Here is a 27793-nt window from a genome sequence, read left to right as displayed (position 1 = left end):
GGTCGCCCTATTACGGATAAAATCGATGCCATTTTTGAAAAAGTGGGGCAAGATCGGCATATCAGTAGTTACGACGTAACTGAAGAACTGGGAATTTACCACAAAATAGTTATGGCGCATTTGAAAAAAACTGGGTACACAAAAAAGCTCACTGAAAGAAACCTAACGAACCATGTACTCATTTGTGATTCTTTATTACGACGTAATGAAACCGAACCATTTTTGAAGAAGCTGATAACTGGTGATGAAAAGTGAATCACGTACGACAAGAACGTACGAGAAAGGTTGTGGTCAAAGGCCGGTCAGGCTTCACAGACTCTGGCGAAACCCGGGTTAACTCGGAACAAGGTTACCACCAGGCAGGACCATCGATTCTGAACTCTACTGCGAACAACTGATGAGATTAAAGCAAGAAGTTGAGAGAAAGCGGCCGGAATTAATCAACAGAAGGGGTGTGGTTTTTCATCACGATAACGCTAGACCTCACACATCTTTAGCCACTCGGCAAAAATTCAGAGAGCTTGGCTGGGAGGTGTTAATGCATCCGCCGTATAGTCCTGATCTTGCACCTTCAGATTTCTCCCTGTTTCGGTATCTTCAGAATTCTTTAGGCAGTGTCAGGTTAACATCACGAGAGGACTGCCAAAACCAATTGTCGCGGTATTTTGATCAGAAGCTCCAAAATTTCTATAGCAATGGGATCATGTCCCTACCTACAAGATGGCAAAAAGTTATCGAACAAAATGGTACCGACATACTTTAGTTAAATGTGAATAAACTATATTAAAAAATAATGCGAATTTTCTTAAAAAATGCGAAGAAACTTTTTCCCCAACCTATTATTATATAGAAATAAAATAGTTTACAATAAGTGAGCTGTTTAGGCTTACTATACTATTTGACATTGGACGGTAATGGGTAAATTGTAAAAAATAATAGTCTATGACAAGTTTTTGAACAATAATTATATACGCATTTCCATTTTATATAAAAATTATGATTCTTACATCAGTAATTTCTTATAAAATGCTAGGAAAATGCTGTAAAATGCCCTTGTGTTAAAAACAAGAAAGAAAGTAAAGAAAACCTCAATTTGCGTTAGTTTACGTATGTGTAATATTTTAAAACTCTGCATGGTAGTTTTTTTCTAATGTTTAAAATAATTTCTGGTGCAATGTAATTAAGGTAAAATTGCTCAAATTTTTTAACTATCATCGATCATGTTCCGCAGAAACTTGTTACAACTTGAAATGAACAAACTAAACAAATCTCTGTAAAATGATAAACGATGAAACAAGTTGAGAATGATTATTTTTTAATAAAAACAGAAAATTAAGAAAACAGAAAGAAATGGGTAATATGAAGACAAACGTCAAAAGTGAAGTATATAAAAACTACATTAGTTATCAAAATAGCAAAGAGGTTCACAACATCCTCCCCCTCGTGCAGAAAAGCACAAACTGGTTATGCAAACCAAGGTCAGTCAAGGCCTTAGGTGGAGAGCCTAACCAGCTTTCGTACGGGTCGGCGTAGCATTCCCCCTGCTGTTGCAACGTCCACTACCCTTATCACGCCATCTTTCCCAGGGTACACTTTCGCAACACGTCCTCGTGGCCATATTCCGCGGGGCAAGTTGAAGTCAGCAATAATTACTACGTCACCCTCTTGAAAAGCTGTTGAACTGCGGTTGCCTCTTGACTGCTCACGTGGTTGTAGGGTCGGGAGAACCTCGCGCATCCAACGCGACCAAAAATGATCCGCTAGCCTCAATGCTTTCCTCCATTCGGTACGGCTGACCAAATCGTGATCGTTCAAGGCAGTAGGTAAGGTCTGCACGGACGAAGAACCGATTAAGAAATGAAATGGTGTGAGTGTTGTCGGGTCGTCAGGATCTGTAGATACATGAGTTAATGGACGTGAATTGACAATGGCTTCTGCCTCGGCTAGTAAAACTCTCAAGGTTTCTTCTTTTGGAGCTCGTTCGGTTAATGTTGCGTTCAGAGCTACCTTTACTGATCGCACCAAGCGCTCCCAACATCCTCCGAAATTAGGTGCCGCAGGTGGGATGAACTTCCAGAGTATTCCTTGAGTGCTTGTGAAATCTTCGACATTTTCTCCGTAGAAACCTCTGAGAATGCGATTGGCACCAACAAAGCAGGTTCCGTTGTCCGAGAAAATAATGTTTGGACAGCCCCGTCTTGCAATGAATCTTCTAATAGCCATGATAGCAGAGTCAGTCGATAGACTATGTACCATTTCTAGGTGAAGGGCTCTGACAGTTAAACAGGTGAAAAGGGCCACATAACGTTTTTCATGCCTGCGCCCGATAGTGACGCTTACGGGACCGAAGTAGTCCAGACCCGTAAAAGTAAAGGGCCGTCGATGGTGAGCTAATCTTTCAGGTGGCAGATCTCCTGTTTTCGGGTTCACCGGCAAGGACTTTCTAATTCTGCAGAGTGGACACTCTTTTGCTATTGTTCTCACTGTGTTCCTCAGCCTTAACAACCAGAATTTTTGTCTTAATTCGTTCACGACTAGTTCATAATTTGCGTGACCCGCTTTTCGATGATAAAATTGTACCAATAAACGTACAATTGGGTGACGACCGTCAAGAAGGATGGGGAAGCGTGTGTCAGGGTCAATGCCTTCTGCGGCTTTAATTCTTCCGGCTAACCGCAGCAACTTGTCCTCTCCCAAAGCGGGTGACAGTTTTCTGAGACGACTGTTCGGAGGAATAGGCTTCGAGTTCAGGATATGAAGAAATTCTATGGAAAAGCTCTCGACCTGTGTTCGTTGCATAATTTGCCTTTCAGCGGCCTTTATTAAATCCGCACTAAGAGGTGGTAGAGTAGTGGACGTTGAAGGATGGCGGGCACAAACTATTTCGCCTTTCAATTTAGAATTTCTAATGGAAGCCAAAATTACACCAAACTTTGCCGCAGCTTGAAGTACCCGGGCTGTGGCACGTAATAAGCGCTGCCAATTACTAAAATTAGCAAAAATGGCTGTGACCGGAGTCGGTAACTCTTCGACAAAGGAAGTTAGTCCGACCAACTCATAACTATTGGTCTTAAGTTCATCGGTGTTTGGTGAGGCAAACCTTGGCTCTGTAGGCCAGTCCTCAACGGATTTAAAAAGAAAAGATGGACCGCGAAACCATCTGTGGGACATGTCGAGGTTAATTGATCTCGTTCTGGTAGCGTCATCGGCAACATTCAATTCCGTTGGTACCCATCGCCAGTCTCTGACGCAAGAGTTTTCAATAATTTCGCCTAAACGATGGGCAACAAAAGGCTTAAAAGAGCGCGCGTCATTACGTAACCACTGAAGGACTGTCATAGAATCGGTCCAAAAGAAAGTATGTGCCGGTTGTTTTCTATGACTGTCCTTAATGGTGACCGCGAGACGAGAAGCTATTAAAGCGGCCTGGAGCTCTAAACGTGGGATAGAGATAGGTTTCAAGGGTGTAACTCTTGCCTTACTAGAGATGAGAGAAAGCTCGATGCTGCCGTCTGAGTATAAAAGGCGCCAATAAGCGACACATGCGTACGCGAGCTCACTTGCATCAGCAAAAACGTGTAACTCCCTCTGAGTTGGTTCAGAGTTTTTAGAGTTAGAATACCAACGCGGAATTTCCAAAGAAGTTACTTTTGACAACTCCTGAAACCAATCAGACCATCTTAATGCTTCCGTGGGTTGGAACTCGGTGTCCCAGTCGACATTAGACCTCCACGTTTGTTGAAATAAAATTCGACCCTTAACAACTATTGGAGCTAATAAGCCTAACGGGTCGTACACACGCATGAGGTGACAAAGAACTTTGCGTTTCGTGAGAGGGTTTGGAAATGTTTCACCTAAGCCTGAGCGGAACCCTAAATTATCTGTTATGGGATTCCACAATACTCCCAACGCTCTAATATTGTTTGCAGAGCAGCTGCCAAGGTTGATTTCCAACGACGGTTGAGTGGCCCTAAGATCAGCAGGAATAAATTTTAGCGCTGATGGATCGTTGGAAATCCAGCCCCGCATCTCGAAGTAGGCATCATTGTGAACGGCAACAATATCTGCCGCCAGTTGTGCTGCCTCTTGAATGTCATCGAGAGAGTCAATATAATCGTCCATATAATGATTGTACAAAATAGCATGAGCTGCTTTAGGAAATAAACTTTCGTGCTCACGAGCGTTTTTATTTTTAATAAATTGCGCTATAAATGGACTGCAGCACGCACCGAAAATGATGGCTGTCATCCTAAACTCCTTTATAGGTTGGTCTCTGCTTGACCTCCAGAGAAACCGGAGGGCGTCCCTATCTTGCTCTCTGATCCTTACTTGAGGGAACATTTCCCGGATATCAGCAGTGAGAGCAATACGGCCCTCGCGAAACCGAAGTAAAATACCTAACAAGGACTGAAGCAGGTCTGGACCAGGTAGCAACAAAGAGTTTAGGCTGACGCCCGCATTCGTGGCTGCGGCGTCGTGAACTACACGAAGCTTACGTTTCTGAGGGTGATACACGCCAAAATGGGGTAAATAGAGCCTCACAAAAGAAGATTGTTTATCTTTAATGTGGTTGGCGTAGTATGACTCGGGAGCACATTCTTCTGCATAGCCTTTAGCGATCATGTTTGAAATGAACACGTCATATGCTTTTGCAAAGTCAGCATCTTTAGCCATGCGCCTTTCTAGACTTAAAAATCGTGACATGGCTTGAGGGTAGCTGTCGGGAATGCGTTGTATATCGTCACGCCACGGCAAACCCACCTCAAATCGACCAGAAGTGGGGAGACGTCTAGCAGTTTTTTCTAAAATCTCGACTGCACGTTTATCTGACTTAGAATGTAGAGTTTCTTTTTTAGAAATACCTAATGAATCAATTTTGTATTGTTCCCTAATAAAAGAGTCTAATTTCTCCTCATCGGAAGGTTCGATACACACACCGTGATTAACAAACTCCACTGATTTAGTTTTACTGGACGCGATTCCATAAAGCACCCAGCCTAAGGCAGTTAAACAGGCAACGGGTTCATTCTTACCACCACACCGTACCTCGCTGCTGATTGACAAATGCCAATGCTCTGCACCAATTAAAACTGTTGGTGTAGCATCTTCATAAGTTACGTTGCAAGGTAAATTCACTAAATGTGCGAAAGAAGCAATAGTTTCCTGCCTAATCGTTTGAGGACGCAGAGACAAAGACTCCATAGCTCTCGCATTTTTCACTAAAAATGTGTCTCGTGTGTGCCTACCCTTAATGTGAAAATCTACATACGATATCGTAGCGTTTCTACTGAGACCGCCTATACCATTAACCGTTATTTTCTGGTGAGGCCCTGTCGCACCGATTTGAGTAGCAATACTTGAGTCAATGAGCGTAGCAGTGCTGCCGTCATCGAGAAGTGCGTAAACATTGCAACTTCCTGAGGGACCAGAGACAGTAACGGGTAAGATTTTCAGAAATACACGTGGGCACAGAGTTAAGATGGAGCTGGGTTCTTGAACACCTGTAGAAGTGGTAGAAACTATTACCTTTTCGACAGATGCAAGTTCGTGGTGCTTAGTCGTATGATCATTTTCGGTGGATCGCGTGTCGAACATAGTATTGACAGAAGAGACAGGTTCTTTACCATGCATTAACGGGTGATGACGTATTAGACACCCATCAACACCACAAGGGTTAACTTTACATGTTTTCCACTGATGTGAACTACGCCTAAGACATCTATAACACGCTTTTACCTCACGCAGCCAGACCCACCTTTCATCAACAGATAAGGCTTTGAACTCAGAACATGACTTAATATTGTGATCTTTTTTGCAAAACGCGCATTCAAGCTTTTGTGTAGACGCCGCCTTAGAATTTAGTTTAGAGTGTGTAACTATGTGAATATTTTCCCGTTTATACGGTTTGTTTAGATGAGTGTTTTGTGGTGAATGTTGGATCGAGCAAGATTCCGGTGATAAACCGAACCGAATAAGTTGATCTAACTCGCGCCTCAAAAAATCGGACATAATTTCTAATTTAGGACGCCCTGTAGTATCTTGCATAGCAAAGTCCGTCCATCTTACTTTAGTAACCGGGTTTAATTTTCCTAAGACGGCGTGAAATAGTTCTGGAGAATGCAAGTACTCAATTTGATTCAGTATTTTAAAAGAAGATATAGAATTACGTACCTTATTCGTTATCGTAATTAACTCTTTCAAGTCATTTCCCAAACGTGGTAGATTTTTAAGAGCGGAGACTTCCTTAAATACTATAATTTCCGGGCGAGCGAAGTTCTCCTCCAGAGCTCTTATAATGTCGTTCGGGTTGTCTGTAGCCAGCAACAGTGACGCGACTGCATCTCGGGCCGCGCCGCGAAGTGCATTTTGTAACCGACTAATATTTTCAATATTTGAAAAATTGTTTTTGGTTAAATCAAAAATACGTTTGAAATGTAGCCATGTTAAGGCGTCTCCGTCGAAAGGAAACAATTCGATCTTATGTTTATGACGGTGCGAAGTAGCAAGCGCCTTGGCCGCAGCTGCAGTGTCAGCAACAGCCTGAAGCAGACTACTCTGATCAACCTCCGTGGAAATGAGCGGTCGCGTAAGTACGGCCGCCTCGGACGCTTTAGTGACGTTTAAAAGTTGTTTCTGATGAACAAAACGGTTAACAGGGGATGCAGTTGACCCAGTGGCCGGCAGAGGTGCCTGGTGGCCGGGAGGCGGAACAACTACTTGCTCTCGCCCTACTGCGGGGATGCCTCTATTAACTGTATTTTCGCCAACGCAAACTGGCTGTCCTAAACTTTGTACCCATCTTTCTGTTCTTTCTACGCTTACCCTGGCAGAACCACTGCGACTGCTGTAACTTGCCGCGGCTTCCGCGTCGAGAGCGGCAAGTTCGGCCTTCAGTTCGCCCTCCTCTACCTGCTGACGGAGTGCTGCCAGTCGACTTTCACGTTGCCTCTCACGTTCAGCCAGCTCCTGCTCGTGCTCAAGACGTCGGCGCAGGGCGAGGGCCTCTACGGCGGCCTTTTGAGCCTTAATTGTGGATGACGAGCGTGATGATTTTGACTTAGACGTCTCACTCGGAGCAATGCTGTCTACATGTTGGGAAGTACTAGGTTGTATAATATTAACTTGCAAACCAGTACTAGTCGCAGGGTTTGTCGGCATGATTTTACTTTTACTGCGGGTGATCATTAAGCGAGAAACAAAAATGAAATAAAGCAGTGAAAATTAAAACAAATACTACGAAATGAACGAATAACTAAAGCTACGTAATGAAAAATAGGTACGCTGGAAAGTTACTGGTGAAGGACCAAAATGAAATGGACAAACTAAACAAATCTCTGTAAAATGATAAACGATGAAACAAGTTGAGAATGATTATTTTTTAATAAAAACAGAAAATTAAGAAAACAGAAAGAAATGGGTAATATGAAGACAAACGTCAAAAGTGAAGTATATAAAAACTACATTAGTTATCAAAATAGCAAAGAGGTTCACAACACAACTTGATTGCGTACGGTATGTGGGCTATCCTACGAAATCTATGTTAATTATTTTAAGTTTTTATAACATCATAGGTACATGGTAGAAATATAAACTAATTATTCGTTATTGTGTAGTAGGTGAGTGAGTTTAGTGAAATTTAAAATACTATAAAGTAAATGAAATTACAAATTTTACAGCGCCCCCCTAACCCATATCAACGCCCCCCATTTTTTCCTAGGCCCCTTAACGCCCCCTCTGGGTTTCAAACGCCCCCAAGGGGGCGTTATCGCCCACTTTGAGAAAGACTGCTCTAAGTGATAAGGGTTGTCCACCTCTAACATTTTATTTTATGTTTTGGACAATTTTTTTTTTTGTTATAATGAAGGATTATGTGGTTGAATATGGTTTTGTTATTTTTATATTCCCTCATCGTTCACAGTGCTATATGCCTATTTCACTTATTTACCACATTCTTACACACTTACAATAAGCTAGTTTTTTTTCCACACTAGAAATTCGACATGTTTTTCTTAAATTTCTACAGGTTAGGTACTTGACTAGCTAGAGCATTATTAGAAAGCAAGGAAAGAGATTTAATGGCCGTCAACCATATGCTTTGGTTCGACTAGGTTTAAGACAGTCCCGAGATTCCAGTCTACTGGACTAACTGAAGATCTCTTAACAGAGGTTAAGAGGCAAAATCAAAGCGGCTGTAACTTAATAATTCAGGGCGACAATTACATAAGCAATAAAAAAAAGCATACAGATTGTTGTCTATGAGCACCAATCACTAGATATACCGGATCCTGCCAGGGCCAGTGCTAGCAATACTCCCGGTTTGAGCCCCGTGAGCTCACTTACTCTCCCGCTTACGCTGACATAGCCTCTCAAAGCTATCATCAGCTAAGGTAGGAAAAAAAAAACTAGATATGCTAGCTCAGATTAAACTTAAGATTCCCGGATACTAAATCAAGCGAATAATAATAATAAAACTTATATACTAAGAGAACATACCGCGTATTCGTCAAATCGTTTTCCGTTCGATTCTCACCCCGTAACCGAATTGTAGACGTAACGTCTACGTACATAACTGTCTGGTCAATACTCCCGGCGTCTGTCTGTCTGAAGGAGCTGATTATGTCACTGCGGAGAACGCGTGCCAGATTCGCCGGATTGCTGTGTGTAAGTACGTCTTTGAATTTAACTATGGAGTTGCGTTGGGAATTATTATTATCTAATATATAAAATTCTCGTGTCACAATGTTCGTTCCCATACTCCTCCGAAACCGCTTGACCGATTCTCATGAATTTTTTTATGCATATTCAGTAAGCCTGAGAATCGGCTACTATCTATTTTTCATACCCCTAAGTGATTAGGTTTGTCCACCCTTAACATATTTTTTTTATTCGGACATTTTTTTTTGTTATAATGAGGTATTATGTGGTTGAATGAGGTTTTGTTATTTTTATTATATATTCCCTCATCGTTCACAGCACTACATACCTCTTTCACTCATTTACCACATCCTTACACACTTACAATAAGTTAGTTTTTTTTTCTACACTAGAAATTCCCTAGAAATCTTATATATGGCAAAACAATGTTTGCCGGGTCAGCTAGTGTTATTATAATATAGATTAATGATGAAATAATTAAAAATACTTAGGCTTAGGCTTAGACTTGCATTTTTATTGTCACTTCGTCGTTAGATGAAAACCCAAGTCAAACAAGCTCTCAAAGCTCGAGATAGGTGCTACTATTCGTTCTATGTTTAAAGTAAAGCAACGTTGTAGATGTCTATGGGCTCCAGTAACCACTTAACACCAAGTGGGCTGTGAGCTCGTCCACCCATCAAAACAATAATAAAAAAACAATTTCTGTAACTATTACACAATAACGCGATTTGTATTAGTAAGTAAAATCTGTACGGAATGCTAATGGCCAAATCTAATAGTCTTCTAAGACTATCGGTGGTTGTGGATTTATTGTGACCTGGAGAATGAAAACTTTAAATATTTAGAACTCTTTTCAAAATCCCTAAAACCCTAAAAAAGTTATTTAGCCAAACGTCTAATAGATTAGGTACGTTAAGATTGCATCTTCGTTAGTATCTATTTACCAATTCGCTACTTCAGCTGATATCTTCAAAACTATCAATTATTTCACACTACATTCTGTATTCAACAAACACTGAAATTACAGTCTACGTGTGAAGATGTATTAGCCAGTAAAGTATCATTCGTTAGAACGTAAACAACATGTACCCGCAAATTAGTTCAACGATTAAAGATCTTTGCAAAGCTTTTTATAGTTATTTTCTAAGCCCTCTGTGTTTTTTATGGATGTATGAAATTATTACCAGCTAATAAGTGAGTAAATATTGAAGTTTGGTTGACAAACCAAATGACTATGATACCATAATATGGTATCTCTATCAAAGGCTTTTTATGAAAATTGCGCGGACGGAGGAGTATGAAATTTCCCACACTTATAGAGTATATAGAAAAAGAGTGCAGAATGTTAATTTTTTTTATAAGTATGCTTAAAAAAAATTACACACACTACCGTGTATTTAGCATGACACACACATACATATACTCGTATGTATACTCTTTGTTTATTGTCAAAGTTTTGTTATTGTTTAAAATTTGTCAAGTCGCGAAAAGATTAATATTGACTGTCTTTAATAATATTTGTCTATAGTGTAGTCTTAGTCTTTGACAATACAACTATAATAATGTTCAAACTTATAATATCAATTAATTATTATCGAATTTCGGCTACTGGGGCAACATTCGTTAAGATAGATACATGACAATTAGAAATTTAGAATGATTCGTATTTCAAATATTATCCTTTCTTTATTCATCCATTGCTTGGCAAAGAATAAATAGACAGACCGTTTATTTAAGGGGAATCATGATCGTTAGTTGTATGAAATTAACTACAGCAAAGATAAAACAAATATATTATCCTTTCATCAGGGTTCAATTTAAGAATACCCAACTTCAAGAAACTCGTAAAATTCCCTTCGTACCCAATTTAACAAGACCCAAGCTCGGTTCTCCTAGATTCTCGCTGCTCATGAATAAAAACCTTCAATGCCTTGTTCATTCGGCTTGACGTTAAGTAAGCGGGTCGTGTTGCAGGATAACGTAATATATTACGGACAGAAGGATACCTCGATCTAAATTCCGAGTATGTTCTATGTCCGTTGATTTTTTTCTTTCGTTTTAAATAAATTCACTTTCTATTATCGAGTGACTTTGGTGGTGCAAGAGATAGCGGCCCTGACTGTTGCACAGAGGGTCGTGGATTCCATTCCCACATCGGACAAACATTGCGTGCCCTCTGTATTTACCATGGAATATATTGTTACGAAAACAACAAAATCAAATCAAACAACATATGTTACGAATGTTTTTCTATTCATGTTTTTACATTACTCTTTCGCCTTAACGAATGTTTCCGCTATTTCTGTTAAATTTTTCATTGACAACATTGTAGCATACAAGTTTAAAGACTTGCACAGAGATTTGGTATAACTAATTATAATTGTATTTTTATAACTTAAACAGATTATTTAATGAAATTAACTGAAACTTCTAAAAGTTTACAAGCTACAAGCTTAAGTTTTTTATATATGTTATGTTTATACGAGTAGGTATAGATTTATTTTAAGGAAGTTCGAAGTACAAAAACCAAATACCAAATACCAAATTAAAAAGTTAATAATAAATTTAAATTTCAAATTCGAATTGATCTGTAACTGTCACATTTGATTTTCGAACGTTATGTATCACCGAATCAAGGGATTCATAGCGAAACGAACGCGAAACCAATCACTGTCACTCACTCACATTGTGTTTCACGTCACTATGAAATATCTGTCAAATTTGAATAAAGAAACTGCAATTCCAAAATGGCGCGGTGATCGTGAAACGGCGGGAATGCAATTTAATTTCAAAACTTAAGCTTCGATTAAATTACATAAGTACTTAAACTTATTGGTAATAAAATATTTACACTATAGGTAGAACGTGTGCACGGAACAACTGACCAACCTAGACTGTTCATTCTTCTAGCCAAAACATAGTGGAAGGATAAAAACACCATTGTATCACAAACAGGGGCGGATTAGATTAAGACGGAGTTACGACGAAAGATCGACGTTTTGAGGTAACTTTCCTTTTATGTTATTCTCGGACGAGTTCTTGAGGCCGTTCGTTAAGATAAGATTACTATCTTATTGTTAGGATTATTTTTTTTGACAATGAACTGACTCTAGTCGGCTTTCGCAGTTTTTCCGGAAATCCAAATGATTAGAAACAAATTCGTGGAATTACTTTCGTCAGTCTTCATAAAGATATATTACGTTTAGAGTTCTCTGTAAGAGATCAAATCTCATATGCTTGTATGGTGCTTGTGTGTAAAAAGAAGGGTCGTTATTGACGACACAGTCGATTATTTGATAATGATAAAATGAATCTGTTATCTCATTGTCGTATATAATATTATAATTATTTCTAAACGTTAATCGCCTAATTAGTAAGACGCCCTATGTCGGGAACACATCCTGAGTAAATATGAAAAAATTACGACGAAAATAACATCACCTTAGAATAATTAAGAGGTATAACTTTGAATTTTTAGTGGGAAAAGGGCGTTTTGAAAGCCATTACAGGTTCACCAACCATTCATTCTATTTCTGTTGCAAAAGGAATCCGGCATTCCTATCTCGTGATTTGAACAGACATTATACAAAATAGCAGCCTTCGAATATACGTCTCAAGTGACCTTGGCCTCCGGTAGTCGACGCACAACTAGAGCAATCAACACAGCCGTATTTTGGTTTACGTTTCAAGAATATACTGGTGGTAGGACGTTTTGTGAGTCCGCATGGGTAGATATCACCACCCTGCTTATTTCTGCTGTGAAGTGGTAATGATTTTCTGTTTGAAGGGTGGGGCGGTCGTTGCACTGTAAAAATTGTGGGACCTTAGAACTCATGTTTCAAGGTGGGTTGCTGCATTTAGGTTGTAGACGGTGTAGCCACTTAACATAAGGTGGGCCGTGAGCTCGTCCAACCAACAATAAAAAATAAAAATAAACGTGTGGCATTCGGGAATTGCCGCGGTAAAGCTATTGCATAAAATTTATTATCAACTTATGCAATTATAATTAGACAATGATAATTTAATATTAAAACAATAATAAAACAAGACCACGCTATATTAAACATTAATAAAAGCAAAACATTAACTGTCCCCTTCACACTTATAAGCTAGACCGCGCGAGAGAGAGATGGGCAGACTTTTTATGATGCGCATGCAGTGTAACGTCACGCCACGCGCTTATTCACAAACACTACACAAGCGCAACGTGTGAATGTGTTGAATGCGCGCTACATGGTAGGCGCAGTGGGGCTGTCAGGTTATTTTCGTTACAGAATTTCTTGATTCAGTCGCCGCGCTCAAAACCCGCGGTAAAATCTATGCAATAGCTTAATAATGAACAAAAACATTGGAATTCTTAACAAATTTATTTTTTGTTGACGTCATTTCGAGAATTTGTCTAGCAGTTGTCCTTGTTTTAAAGAACGACTTCCCGAGACCAGCTTTAACAAATCAAAGCACGAATACCTACAGGAATTATGAAAATTCACACCACAATCAGCACTCGGTTCAATATTGACTTTGTAAATTCGCAGGCCCTTTGTAAATCGAATTAAATTCGATGTCAAATCATAACGCATGCGCAAATTAACAAACGTCTCACTTATTTGTTTAAAGCATTAATTAAGTCAACAGTAATTCGTTTCGGCTTCCAAATTATTTTCTATTTAAAATTGATTTTAATTACGTTGTAACGCGTAATGTTGCTGTCTTCGTTCGGTGAATTTTGTATTGCTTTAGATGAGTAAAGAGATTCACCTGGTGCCAAGTACTCACTGAAATCCATCAATATCACCAAGTAAATAGTTTTTTTTTATAGTAATTTGTATTTTTGGTAAAGGTATGTAGGTTGGATTTTATTTGAAAATAGCGGCAAGCTTCGGCTCCGCTCTGGTCTTTAAACAAAATTTCAACGACATTGTTTTATTTTTTTAAATTAAAGAACACTTATTGCGGTATAACCACATATACACCGCAATGCACCGTAAATAAAAATATGTTCTACAAAGTCGTAGTGCATTATTTTACTCTATCATCAATAGTTTTCGCAGGGTACGCGATGTAAAGAACATTTTAGGTATTTTTTTAAACCTTGGGTTACATTATTGGAGTTTTAGTAAGGATCTCTAATTTTTTTCAAAAAAGATTATAGCCTATGTTAGTCGGGAATAGTGTAGCTTCCAAACAGTGAAAGATTTTTTCAAATCGGTTCCGTAGTTTCGGAGCCTATTCAATACAAACAAACCAACATATCTTTCCTCTTTATAATATTAGTATAGATAAGGAATATGAACAGGTATGTTATTTATTATTTGCCGTCACCTTTGGCCACATTTTTTTTATTGCTTAGACGGGTGGACGAGCTCACGTCCTCCGTGGTGTTAAGTGGTTATCGGAGCCCATAAACATCTATGAGTTCTAAGGTCTCAGTTTAGTTACAAGGACTGCCCTACCCATCAAACCGAAACGCATTACTGCTTCACGGCAGAAATAGGCAGGGTGGTGGTACCTACCCTGTGGACTCATAAGACGTCCTACCACCAGTAATAACGCAAATTATAAATTTGTGGGTTTGATTTTTTTTACACGATTTATTCCTTCACCGTGAAGGTCAATTTGAACATTTTTAAGTACGTATTTCATTAGAAAAATTGGAACCCGCCTGCGGGATTCGAACACCGGCGCATCGCTAAACACGAATGCACCGGACATGTTATCTTTTAGGCCACGACGACTACAAATACCTGCTAGTAGCCTCAAGCGTCTATTCTGACTGACTTTGGTTGGCGTGGGCCAGCTCTTGGAGCTCGGTCTGAGAAAATAACTGCCTTCAACTGAATCTATCAACGGTTTGAAATCGCGACCCACCGAGAAGGTTCCATCATCGCTTTTCTTTTTGTTTAAGGTTGTTGCTCAACCTTTTTATTCATCAGTATCGATGATTTATGGAGAGATAGAAAATGTATAACACCCCTAAGCACATTAAGTTCGTTTGCTATACAAACATATCTTCCGAACAATATCTCAGTATGAATCACAAAGTGAATTCATATTTCCAGTAGAAGAAATATATCAATATTAGAGTGTGTACAAACAATGAGGGTGTCACCCTTTCAGACGCGCAGACGGCTTGAATAGGCCTCTTTGTCGCTTTAGCATGTATTTTCTCATAAGTATTCGTATCCGAACCTTAGTGCTTCGTTTTAAGTAACTTTTTGTCGCAATCCAGTTTTGCGTGTACATTTTAATATTGCGATGGAGAATCGGGGTAAAGAGATGGTGTATAATACTGTTTAAGATTATTTATTTAGTTACTTAATTTAACCTAATACGGGACATATTTTGAGAGGATTTAAAATAAAAATTAAAATATACGTAAAGAAAGATTAAATTTCGTATTTTGTAAACCTTACATTAGGTTAGGGAAATACCGTATTTTTGTGAAACTTTTTGCCCTAAACACGTCATTACGGATCCTCCCGATCCATTAACGGTGCTTTTAGGTACCTCAAGCATCGGTCACCGTCTTCGCCGAACTCGCTCGGCGAGTAAATTAACCCATAGACACAGTCCACTGAGTTTCTCGCCGGATCTTCTCAGTGGGTCGCGTTTCCGATCCGGTGGTAGATTCTGTGAAGCACTTCTCTTGCTAGGACGAGCGCTAGCAACACTCTGGTTTGAGCCCCGTGAGCTCACCTACACATCAAGGAGAAGTCGAAATAGTCTCTCAAGGCTATCAGCATAAGTAGGAAATAAAAGAAGAAAAAAAGTAAAACTGTGATCCCCAATTGTCAGACATTAAAAAAATAGTTCCAATGCAACACATTCTATAATGATAATTTTTAATTTTTTGTAATCCATCGTGTAAATATAATAAAATAAATAAGCGGCTACAAATCAAACAACAGTCTTCATTGTTACGATATTAATACTGACCACGAGCGCTTTTACATCTTTTCTTACTTCATAAATTCTCGAACCGCTGTCATAAAGCCCCATCCTTGTTGTTGGCACGAACCAAGACGATACAGGAAAGGTATATATGAAAGTATTCGATTGAGATTTTCGTGTCCCAAGTGCGGTATCCACTTTGCGGGGTGTGTTAAAAAGGTTTTTCTTTATCGCACACGCCCTTTGGAGATACGCGATTTTTGCATGTGAAGTTGGTTTTAGGCTCTCTTATGCTTGAGTTCTTGAGTTGGCTTTGTCGTTTTTGGTATGCGATTTAGTTTATTGAGTATATTGATAAGTATATTGGAATTGTTTTCGGCTTTGAATATACTTTTCTCCTGTACACGTCATGTTGTTCTTGGCTAGGAACAGCTGATGAGCGGGTAGCCTATTTGATGTTAATCGGTTACATTGTGGATGCTATCCATCGTATCATAATGAGGTTAAAATCACATTTCCGCAAGAGAAGTCTTTTATTGCGGCATGCTGCAAACGAGTTTTAAGTCGTCGTGGCTTAAAGGATAAGACGTCCAGTGCATTCGTGTGTAGCGATGCACCGGTGTTCGAATGCCGCAGGCAGCTACCAATTTTTCTAATGAAATACGTACTTAGTAAACGTTCACGATTGACTTCCACGGTGAAGAAATAACATCGTGTAATAAAAATCAAACCCGCAAAATTATAATTCGCGTAATTAATGATGGCAGGACCTCTTATGAGTGTGCACGGGTAGGTACTACCGCCCTGCCTATTTCTGACGTGAAGCAGTAATGCGTTTCGGTTTAAAGGGTGGGGCAGCCGTTGTAACTATACTGAGACCTTAGAACTCATATCTCAAGCAGGGTGGCGGCATTTTCGGTGTAGATGTCTATGGGCTCCGGTAACCACTTAACACCAAGTGGCTGTGAGCTCGTCAAATCATAAAAGCAATAATAAAAAGAAATCCGCAAGAGAAGCCTTTTATTGACGCATGCTGCAAACGATCTAACTGACGGTCAATAGTTACCGTCGTGCGTGGACGTGGGCACTAAGCTGTCTTTATATGGCTTATCTAGAATATTTTTCTCGGGTTGTCGACTTTCTAGACTTTAGATCAATAACTAAAATAAATCGTATCCATTCGAAGGTTTGGGCAAGGTTTACGTAAAAATTGAAATTGTGGACGTACATATGACCTCACGCGTTTAACGGCTTAGTACGTAACCTGTAGTTTGAAGTCACATTATAATTGTCGACGTCGCCCTAAGCATGTCATTACGGATCCTCCCGATCTATCAACGGAGCTTTTAGGTACCTTAAGCACCGGTCACCGTCCTCACCGAACCTTTCGCTTGCGACGAAGGGCTCGACGAGTAATTTACCCATAGATTAACCCATAGACACAGCCCGCTGAGTTTCTCGCCGGTTCTTCTAAGTGGGTCGCGTTTCCGATCCGGTGGTAGATTCTGCGAAACACTGCTCTTCTTAGGGCCAGTGTCAGCAACACTTCTTATTTGAGACCCAGGAGCTCACCTACAGGTCAAGGCGAAGCTGAAATAGCCTCTCAAGGCTAGTATAGGTAGGAGAAAAAAAAAGTTTATTTTTTGTATTGCATTATCCATTTATGTGTAATATAATTGGTATTAAACAAAATAGACAAAATTCATTTTTCTAGGTTGTAGAGAAACAAAGTTTGCTGAATTGGCTATTTTTATTATCTTACCTTATCTTATCTTATTATATACCTTTGAACGAGCAATTCTTGTATATATATTTAATCTAAAAAAAAAGGAAAAAAATCATTTTCAAATACCAATTCAATCATTTTTTATAACAGGTTTTGGTTTTCATAGCTTAGCCTACAGCGGTATTTGTGTTCAGAAAGTAGTCCAGCTTACAATAATCACGACTGACAATATGAAACCAAATAAATTTTGAAATTAATTCACGAATGAAAATTCTTTTAGAGTTTTTATTTCAAAAAAACGCTGGTTTTAAATTCTGGGCTTACTGCGTATTTTTTTACTGGGCGTCTTGGGAGTACGCTGGGTCGGTACCACCTCCCTTTCTTTTTCTGCCGTGAAGCAGTAATGTGTTTCTGTTTGAAGGATGGGGCAGCCATTGTACTGTACAAACGGAGCCCTTAGACCTCATGTCTCAAGATGGTCGGCATTTACGTTGTTGATATCAGAATCTATGGGTACCAGTAATTTTTTAACTCCAGGTGGTTTGCAATATCGTTCCCCAACTAAGCAAGAAAAAGTAACCTAAATAAATAAGTGAAAACCACATCTACATATACACACCGCTAGGATTATAATTCCCCCTTAGGCTGCAGCATATTGGATAGTTAATTGTGACTATACTGAGACCTTAGAACTTATATATCAAGGTGGGTGGCGCATTTACGTTTGTACATGTCTATGGGCTCCAGTAACCACTTAACACCAGGTGGGCTGTGAGCTCGTCCACCATTCTAAGCAGTATAAAAAAAAGTAAAGCCTATTATCTAAAATTCTCTGTTAGCATCGGTCTGTTTGCTAGAAGATACTTTTTTCAAGTTACCGCGAATAGTAAAGTTACTTTGGCGGCATTCGGTCATTTTCCACATACGCGCAGCACTTCCGGGCTTTTAGCAAACGTGCCGCGGCATATAAAGCCCTGCGGCTTTGTAAAATGTAGTCTGTTTGTTCGTATTGTATAATGGGAGATGGAGGATAGTGTATTTCAAATTGGCTTTTTCTCTGCGTTTGCAAAGAGGGCTTTTTTTGTAAGTCTAACTTATATATTTTTCTTAATTGTTTTGTTTGCGTATTGGTAGGTGAATGTATAGCCTCGCCTGGTGTTAAGGGATGACTGGAGCCTATAGGCACACAACGTGAATGTCGATGATCTGGTCTATGATATCTCAATTGCTCTGGTATCACGTTCTCTAAGTCGCAACGCAAGATTACTTAGCGATAGAAATAGACAGGGTGTTGGTATTTATCGGTGCGGGCCCACAATACGCGCCACTACCAATGAAATGACAGTACGAAAAATAAATACAAAATCACACGTTTTCCAAATTTGAATTTGGACTTATCTTCTTTAAAATTTCAACTATTAATGATGCCAAAACCAGCCAGATACAAATAGTATAGCCAAAGAGATTTTATTACAAGTTCATACATACTATAATGTGAAAAGACTGTTTCCCCAATATATTATTATCACGTGGCCCGACGAAATCCAGACAACTTGGAAAAATTAATAGTTGTAGGTCACGTGGAAGGAAAGGTCGAGAAAGATTGCCAAGCAGGTGGACGGACATTGTCAAGGTGGCAACAAAGATCAGCGTCCCGGGCGCCATTAAGCAGGCCGAATGCAGGCAACATTAGAGGAAGCTGGTGCAAAAACTGGACCAAGGTGATCACGACCCTCAGTAATGAGGAAGTGACAAAGAAGAAGAAGAAGAAGAATTATTATCAAAAGTTATAATAAAAAACTTAATCGAAAACCTAAACAACAAATAAGTTTGCAAATTTTGTAGCTTTCGAGAAACATTTCGTCTTGTTTATGTTTCAGTTCACATTCGCTTTCTGGGCCTCACTGCTTCGGGCTCCGAAACGGTCTCGACCCGAATTCTGTTCCTACATATTTGACTAAGTCCCAGTGCAGAAATATCGCAGATACTTAAATTTTATTTGAGGAACGTTCCGGAAACATTCCTAGACGTCATTCAGTATCCCGTGCTATATTCATTGGGGCTTTTATCTTGGTATTTTATACGTCCATGGGCATCGATCAAAATATGAACATTAGAATTTTATTGTAATATTGTAATGGTAACACCTAAGTCCTAGCTAAGTTGATAGTTTTAAAATTTGCTAATGGCAACCCTCTCTTCCGTCCCAGCTTTTTAGCCCCGTGCATGGCAAATTGTAGTTGAATCATACTAAAATTAGAATAAACGCGAATGCTCATTTTACAAGCCTGTATTTTATTTACACAAACAGCGTCGAAGTTTCTGCAATAAGAGAAACGATTGCATTTAGGTAGCGACTTGGCTCTGCCTCTGGCATTGCTGAAGTCCATGGGCGACGGTAACCACTCACCATCACGTGGGCCGTGTGCTCGTCTGCCTATACGGGAAATAAAAAAATATATCTCTATTGTATTTACATACGCCTCTATTTTGATCTTCTCTCTCTCCAAGCGGGATTCGGTAGTCACGTTGTGATCTATGGTTCTATGATCTATGGTTGCTTTGGTAACCACGCAGCACTAAGAGTGACATCACTATCTATATCTTTGTACACAGAAAAAAAAAAGTTAAACATCTGCTAGTTTTTTGAGCGTTAGATTAGCTCGAGATGTGTTCAGACGGTTTTCCTTTTTCACCGATGAATTGGACTGACTTTTCATTAAGACTTTTTGTTCCCTTTCAGAGAGTGAGTAGCTCTTACATACAAAGTTTTCTGAACATTCATCAAATAAATTAGGTTGTAGTTGGTTGTATTTTACTGGTATTTGTTGGGGCTAAGATCGAATTTTTTTTTTATTCCTTAGATGTGTGGACGAGCTCACAGCCCACCTGGTGTAAGTGATTACTGGAGCCCATAGACATCTACAATGTAAATGCGCCACCCACCTTGAGATATAAGTTCTAAGGTCTCAAGTATAGTTACAACGGCAGCCCCACCCTTCAAACCGAACCGCATTACTGTCACGGCAGAAATAGGCAGGGTGGCGGTACCCCACCCGCGCGGACTCACAAGAGGTCCAGTACGCACGTACCACCAGTAATTACGCAAATTATAATTTTGCGGGTTTCATTTTTATTACACGATGTTATTCCTTTACCGTAAAAATCAATCGTGAATATTGTTACAATTATCTTTGTATACCTACATTTAAGGATGGATTCTATATTTTCATACCTACATATTGAAAAGGTGACTCAATAATCATTGAAATAATCATAACATTTTGAAAGGAAGTTATAGACGCCGCTTAAAACGGCTAAGAACTTGAACTGAATTGATGATTTTAACTATAAATCTTTTTTTTTTTATTGCTAGATGAGTGGACGAGCTCACAGCCCACCTGGTGTTAAGTGGTTACTGGAGCCCATAGACATTTACGACGTAAATGCGCCACCCACCTTGAGATATAAGTTCTAAGGTCTCAAATATAGTTACAACGGCTGCCTCACCCTTCAAACCGAAACGCATTACCGCAACCTGTGTAATTTTTGTCATGGAGCAAGGATACTGCTTGTCTGCTTATCATTTTCAGATTGACAACGCGTTCGGGTTATAGCAAAACCTTGTCAATTAATAAACACTTATAAAATCAATAACACATCCTCTTGAGTTTTATAATTAAATACGTAATTAGAAAATGTTCACGATTGACTTCCACGGTGAGATAATAACATCATGGAATAAAAATTAAGCCCGCAAAATTATAATATACGTAATAACTGTAGCATGCACAGAAACGATATCAAGATTGATTTATTTCTGTGCTAGCATGTCTCGTGAGTCTGCGCGGGTAGGTACCACGCTGCCTATTTCTGCCGTGAAGCAGTAATGCGTTTCTGTTTGAAGGATGAAGAGGAGACAACCAGAAAGCAATCGCCTTTATACTATACTATTAATGCAGGACTTAAAGTACAGTAAAATAAATTACTGGTAAGTGAGTATCGTTCAAAATTTATTGAAACCTTTAGACTACAATATGAGACAGTGATAAATTTTATCTGTAACGATGTGTTTGGGATATTAAATAAATTAATTGCTTCGAATAAATAAACGTTGGTATAGCAATTCGAAGCAGAACTTTCATGTACATTATAGAAAAAAACGTTTTGATATATGAGATCTTTCATATCACGTACGCTTTTGTATTTATCGAATTTTTGTCCGATCTCTGAAAATAAGTGGATGTTACATGTCGACTACGAAGCTTATACTTTAGCAAAATAGGAATTAAATTTAGGAATTATTTGAGATGATACCATCGTCTCGTTTTTACCATCGCACCGCCCGCCACCGTAGTAGAGATCATCCATACTACCTAGAGCCATTGCGGTCATCCACAGTGCGTTTCCAGAGATATTTTTTGCCACGTACCATCCGGCTTTGGAATGAGCTCCCCTCCACGGTGTTTCCCGAGCGCTATGACATTTCCTTCTTCAAACGAGGCTTGTGGAGAGTAATAAACGGTAGGCAACGGCTTAGCTCTGCCCCTGGCATTGCTGATGTCCATGAGCGCTAACCACTCACCATCAGGTGGCCCGTATGCTCGTCTGCCTATAAAGGCCGTAAAAATAATAATAATAATATGAATATCTGACTGTAATTTAAATTGTGTAATTCCTGGTCTCCATCACCACATATCTAAATCGCACTTTGGGGAAATATACGACAAAGGGAAGATCTTCCACCGAGCAGGTGATATTTCTCGGTAGACCGACGGTCCGAATGTTGTTGTTCGGAACTTGTATATATTATGCAAGCTTATCTTGAAAATATCGTAAGCGAGATTCAGGCATCTGTCAAATATCTTGCGTTGTATGATGGCTACCCGCCACATCACTCCCCTCCAAGACCGGAGGTCGTGTCATATTTTAGTTATCGTTGTCCGTGCTGAGATTAGCTTGCAAGTGCCAGTGCTGCTCGAAGTTTGCGGTGAGTCGAAACTGAGCTTGAATGCTGCGCGTGTATCGCGAGTAGTCCATGTGTGCAGAGCTGCCACGCCGGAGATGTGTGACAATATATATCTTGATTTCATATTAATATAGTTCGTTTATCGTCAACTATTGACTAATTTCAAATACTAATCAACATGTAAATGTACAATGGTGGTAGGACCTCTTGTGAGTCCGCACGGGTAGGTACGGACCCCGCCTATTTCTGCCGTGAAGCAGTAATGCGTTTCGGTTTGAAGGGTGGGGTAGCCGTTGTAACTATAAGTATACTGAGACGATGCAACTCATGTGTCGAAGTGGGTGGCGCATTTACGTTGTAGATGTGTATGGGCTCCAGTAACCACTTAGCACTAGGTGGGCTGTGAGCTCGTCCACCCATCTAAGCAATAAAAAAAAACTTAGAAACAGCTCAAGTGTACAACGACGTATCCTCCGCCATAGAAGAGTTTATATGCTACTTAAATTCAAGAAAAGAGGGCAAAGAAAAAACGTGATTATTCTCGACTAGGCTCAGTAAAAAAGTTTCCTATCCTGAACATTATATTAACTTTATACAAAAGAGTTTGTTGTGCTTTTTTTCTTTGACAAAAGATTATCTCAGAAAATACTTTTAGATCTGAATTTATGTGGACGTAAGAAACGTTTTTTAGTTGACTGTAAATTCGAATTACATAAGAGACAACAAATCGTTTTAATACGAATATAATTTTATTCGAACTAGAGGTCCCGCAGTAGTCGAAATTCGACTATAATTAATTGGAATTGTCAGTTTGTACACTATTATGATTGTATTTTATACTTCTATAAAAAATATTAATAAAGACAAACAATATTTAATCTATTCTCAATTTGACCACAGACGTCAAGAACAAAAGTTTGACAATAAATAGTAGGCATGCATGCGTGTGTCCGTCAAATACATGGTATGTAGTGTGTGTAATGTTTTCTTGATTGGTTTAATGTATCTTTTATGCATTATTTTAAAAAAATATTAGCATTGTGCACTTCTTCTCTATATTCTCTATAAGTGTGGAAAATTTCATACTCCTCCGTCCGCGCAATTTTCGTAAAAAGGGACACAAAGTTTTTGTTTCACGTATTAATATATAGATAATTCTGAAAGCGTCATAAAAAAAATGGCGACATGTCAACAAAACAGCTGATTGGTTTTCGATTGCAATGGATTTTTAAGTAACCAGCTTTATTTATAATGAAAGGAATTTTTAAGCACCACGGTACAAAACGATTTCTCTATTTTAACTTAACTGACTCTGAAATCTGACTGATGAAAACTAGGAAAACGTTAATATTCTGTGAGTCTACTACATCTTATTATCTTCGGACCTAATTATCCACCGGTCGATGGAAAAACAACCGTAGCGGAATGAGGTGACGTTTATCAAATCGCTTCCTAAATAAATACAAAACATTCGAAGAATCCATTAAGAGTAAGGGAATATGCAACAAACAACATCCAGAATTTATACCAAAATAATGGACTTTTTTTTTTTTTTTTTTTTTTATTGCTTTGATATGTGGACGAGCTCACAGCCGACCTGGTGTTAAGAGGTTACTAGAGCCCATAGACATCCACAACGTAAATGCGCCACCCACCCTAAGATTAAGTTCTAAGGTCTCAAGTATAGTTACAACGGCTGCCCCACCCTACAAACCGAAACGCATTATTGCTTCGCGGCAGAAATAGGCAGGGTGGTGCGGACTCACAAGAGCGGACTCACAAGAGGTCTTACCACCAGTAAAAACGTGACTTGTCAGACGTGTCAGAGATTAACGATTTTGTGAAGCGAATATAAGAATTTTTTATATGTAATGCTCGGGGATTTTCCTTTGATACTTTGGCATTAAATATATTATGTATTATAATAAATCGAATGAGACCCGTATTGGAAATAATCGTGTCATATTAATATATTTCTCAGAATGTCTTATTAAGAAGGTTTGTTTGAAAAATATCCCTTTAATTAGTGCGAAAATATCACACTAATATTATTATATACAGAGACAATAATATCATTAGAATATTAGTGAATATTTAATGTTCTTAGAAAATCGTCGAATATTTAGTTTGGACGACAATGGAATATTTTGTTTTTTAGCTCGTCGCTCGCTCTAGCCGTGTGTTACACCTTGATCGCCCGACTCTGGATTTCGCTTATCTGTTTCTGGTAGAAGCGGCTTTGTTTACAAAGGGTCGAGATAAAACAGAATCAGAGGATGTCATTTGATAGTTTTTGTTGCGAGAATTCCGATAGTCTAGTCTGAATTATTTTACGTATACCTAGAGACCAGAGTACAGTTTTGTTCTGATGATACGGAAAGGACGGATGTTTGTCGAGGGTGTAGTTTTGGATCACACAATTGAAATCATCCGATATTCTAAAAGAAGATATGGAGAGGGTAGACTTAAGAAAGTTACGCAATACATTACTACTATACATAGTCCTAGCGAATCCAAAAGCCTTGTTGATACAATGTAAATTTAGATACAAAAGCCATAGACAGTGATAAAAAATTACTAGATATATAAAGTAAAATATATAATTAAAATTACTTCTGCGGTATATCTTGTAGCATTGTTTTTGTCATTATATTATTTCGACGTTTCAAATACTTTCCTAATATAATGGCAATAAAACGCGAAATCAAACCGTTAAGACTAGTCTCAGTTGAGTAATGAAGAGCTTATAAGGTCGAGGACTAAGTGTGATTAATTAATTTATTTATAGTTTTGTTAATAGTTCTCTAATAAATACTTTTTTTTTTAATATTGAATAGAAGCCTAGATTGAGCGGACAAAGTAACTTACAATGTACAAACAAACCTGCTACGGTGAATGGGATTATTTTATCCCAATCTTTATACTCATTACAAGGGTAATTGCATAAACAAGTTCGTTCAAGTTAGAAAATAGCCTCTAAGTTCGGGTAACTCCAACTTAATAGAAAAGTTTCCAGGGGATTACTACTCGGGGATTTTAATAGTGAACTTTTGCTTTTGTTTGAGCTTTTTAAAGAATAGAACTAAAGTTTTCGAAACCGTGATGAGATTTTCATTAAGTTTTTAAAATTTTTCATACGTAAGGGACAATATTAAAAACGAATTTATCATCTCTTTTATGTAATCTTTATGTAAGAAAACAATTTTCAAGCCAATCCTAAATAAACTCTAACAGTTACAGTTATTAAGAATCAATTACAATTCAATATATTAATCTATGAAGTTTATTTATTTATTTATTTAAATTACCTATGAAGTAGCACGGTACTTAATACCATACCAAACATCTGGACTCACCATTGCCTTCCATTTAATAATAATATTTATAAAGCTAATTCTTAAAATATTCTAAAATTTGCTAAAAAAGCGTCCTTTATAAACCAATCGAGATTATACATCAATCTTAAATAAAATCATCGTAATTTTCGTGTTATATAAAATTTAAGATTGGAAAATGTACTCACGTGAAAAGCGCCCCTTATCAATGGCCCCGCCTGTCCTACGTAGAGAGTAGACGCTGAATCGAAGACCAGTTCCAGGGGGTTCCTTCTTACCACCACTGTGTCAAATTCGTGGCAGTTCAGGTAAAGTGTCACATTTTCCAAGGACACTTTCAAAGCGAACCTGAACAAATAGTAGGGTTATATTTTTACATTTCTGTCTGCCACACAATTGAACCCAGAATCTACTTTGCCACTAACCGACGGAGAGACGGAAACTGTTATTGCCTAGCTTAAAATGACAAATACTAAACAACAGATAATTGAGGGTCCCCACCAAATGTAACTGGTGACTGAAATTGATTTTTAAGTAAATGGAAACTGATAACAGAGCATTAATGAGACCATACTGCTAGGCACCGACGTTCTGCTTATGCCATGCTATCCAGTTTGAATTGAGGCTTTGAGGTTAAATTGAGGTTGTAGTGTATATAGGGTCTGGTTACCGATCGCCAGCAGCCAAACATTGTGTTCGTCTGTGTTTATAGAAAAAGACTCACCTGCTCCACTTCTTAGCGAAGGTCGGTACTACAAATGAAGCAATTGTCTGCGAGAACGCATAAATGTTAGCATCAGTATACAGTAGGGATATGTTCATCAGTCCTGGTCCTGAAGGTATCAACTGAACTCCCAGCTGAACCACAGTCTCCAGAGGATTGACAACGGAGAACAAGAATCCGCCATCTTTATTAGCTGGTCGTACTGTTGCTGTTATCGAAAATTCGGAGTAAAGCTTCTCTGGCATGAAGAGTCGATATGGCGATTTTATATCGGACCCTGGCATTAGGCCATAAGCAGGAAATCCGTCTAGACCCTCGTCGAAATATTGGGTCTTTGGGTTGCTGAAGGGCACTCCGATTGCGTGTAGTAGATCGTATTCTGGTATATCTGTAAGAAGAAATAGATGGCTTAAATTTTAAACGAACACAATTTTTAATGCACTAGGTGTTTAGACAATCAAGCCGCCCATCTAGTGTTAAGTGGTTGCTGGAGCCCTTAAATACCATCACGTGAATAACGCGACTTTTTGCTTATGGTTGGATGCTTGGATGAGCTCATGCTCCACTCCACCCGGCGTTAAGTGTTTACCCTGGTTTGAAATGTATTAGATGAGTGACCGTATTCAAGCTGTCATGTTTGTGAGTAACTAGTGTTGGGTCGTGATCTAGTTCAGTAATATATTTTTTTTATTGTTTAGATGGATGGACGAGTTCACAGCCCACCTGGTGTTAAGTGGTTACTGGAGCCCATAGACATCTACAACGTAAATGCGCCACCCACCTCGAGATATAAGTTCTAAGGTCTCAGTATATTTACAACGGCTACCCCACCCTTCGAACCGAAACGCACTACTGCTTCACGGCGAAAATAGGCGGGGTGGTGGTACTTACCCGTGCAGACTCCCAAGAGGTCCTACCACCAGTGATTACGCAAATTATAATTTTGCGGGTTTGATTTTTATTACACGATGTTATTCCTTCACCGTGGAAATCAATCGTGAACATTTGTTGAGTACGTATTTCATTAGAAAAACTGGTACCCGGCTGCGGGATTCGAACATCGGTGCATCGCTACAAACGAATGCACCGGACGTCTTATTCTTTAGGCCACGACGACATATTCAATGCAAATAAAGCACCTTTGTCATTATTGAGCTCTGTATTGAGGTGCCGATAAGTTTCGACGGTCGCTTAACAACAATCTAATTGTGAAAACAACAATTCAAAATCTTTTTTTTATTTTAGTAGGAGGCCATTTCCCTTTTAAAAAGTAATTCGGAAACGAGTTAGTCATCGAAAATGATCACCCACCATTTCTGAGTATTGGTATTGCGCGCCCATTGATTTGTATTGACGTTCAATAAGGACAGTTGAATTCAAAAAAGCGACGTCCATTGAAAAGCTGCATTAGGTTGTTTTAATTAAATTTTGGGAACACGAGGGAGTATGGTTTCGGATTACACTTTTTTATATTATTTATTTACTAATTATTT

General features: G+C 38.8%; 1 protein-coding gene across 4 annotated transcripts in view; it reads right to left on the bottom strand.

Moving 5' to 3' along the window:
* LOC101737883 (collagen alpha-1(I) chain) overlaps window positions 1-27793 on the bottom strand; it is a 242025-nt gene that overhangs the window by 78520 nt on the left and 135712 nt on the right. For all 4 annotated transcript variants that reach the window (XM_062671262.1, XM_062671264.1, XM_062671263.1 and 1 more), the window contains exons 3-4: window positions 26301-26688; window positions 25765-25924 (exon numbers count right to left, since the gene is read on the bottom strand). In XM_062671262.1, coding sequence (XP_062527246.1) covers window positions 25765-25924; window positions 26301-26688 — 548 coding nt within the window. The remainder of the gene's footprint in view (window positions 1-25764; window positions 25925-26300; window positions 26689-27793) is intronic.

This window comes from Bombyx mori, chromosome 11 (assembly GCF_030269925.1).
Source record: "Bombyx mori chromosome 11, ASM3026992v2".
In the NCBI taxonomy this organism is placed as follows: Eukaryota; Metazoa; Arthropoda; class Insecta; order Lepidoptera; family Bombycidae; genus Bombyx; species Bombyx mori.
This window is presented reverse-complemented; position numbering and strand designations above follow the sequence as displayed.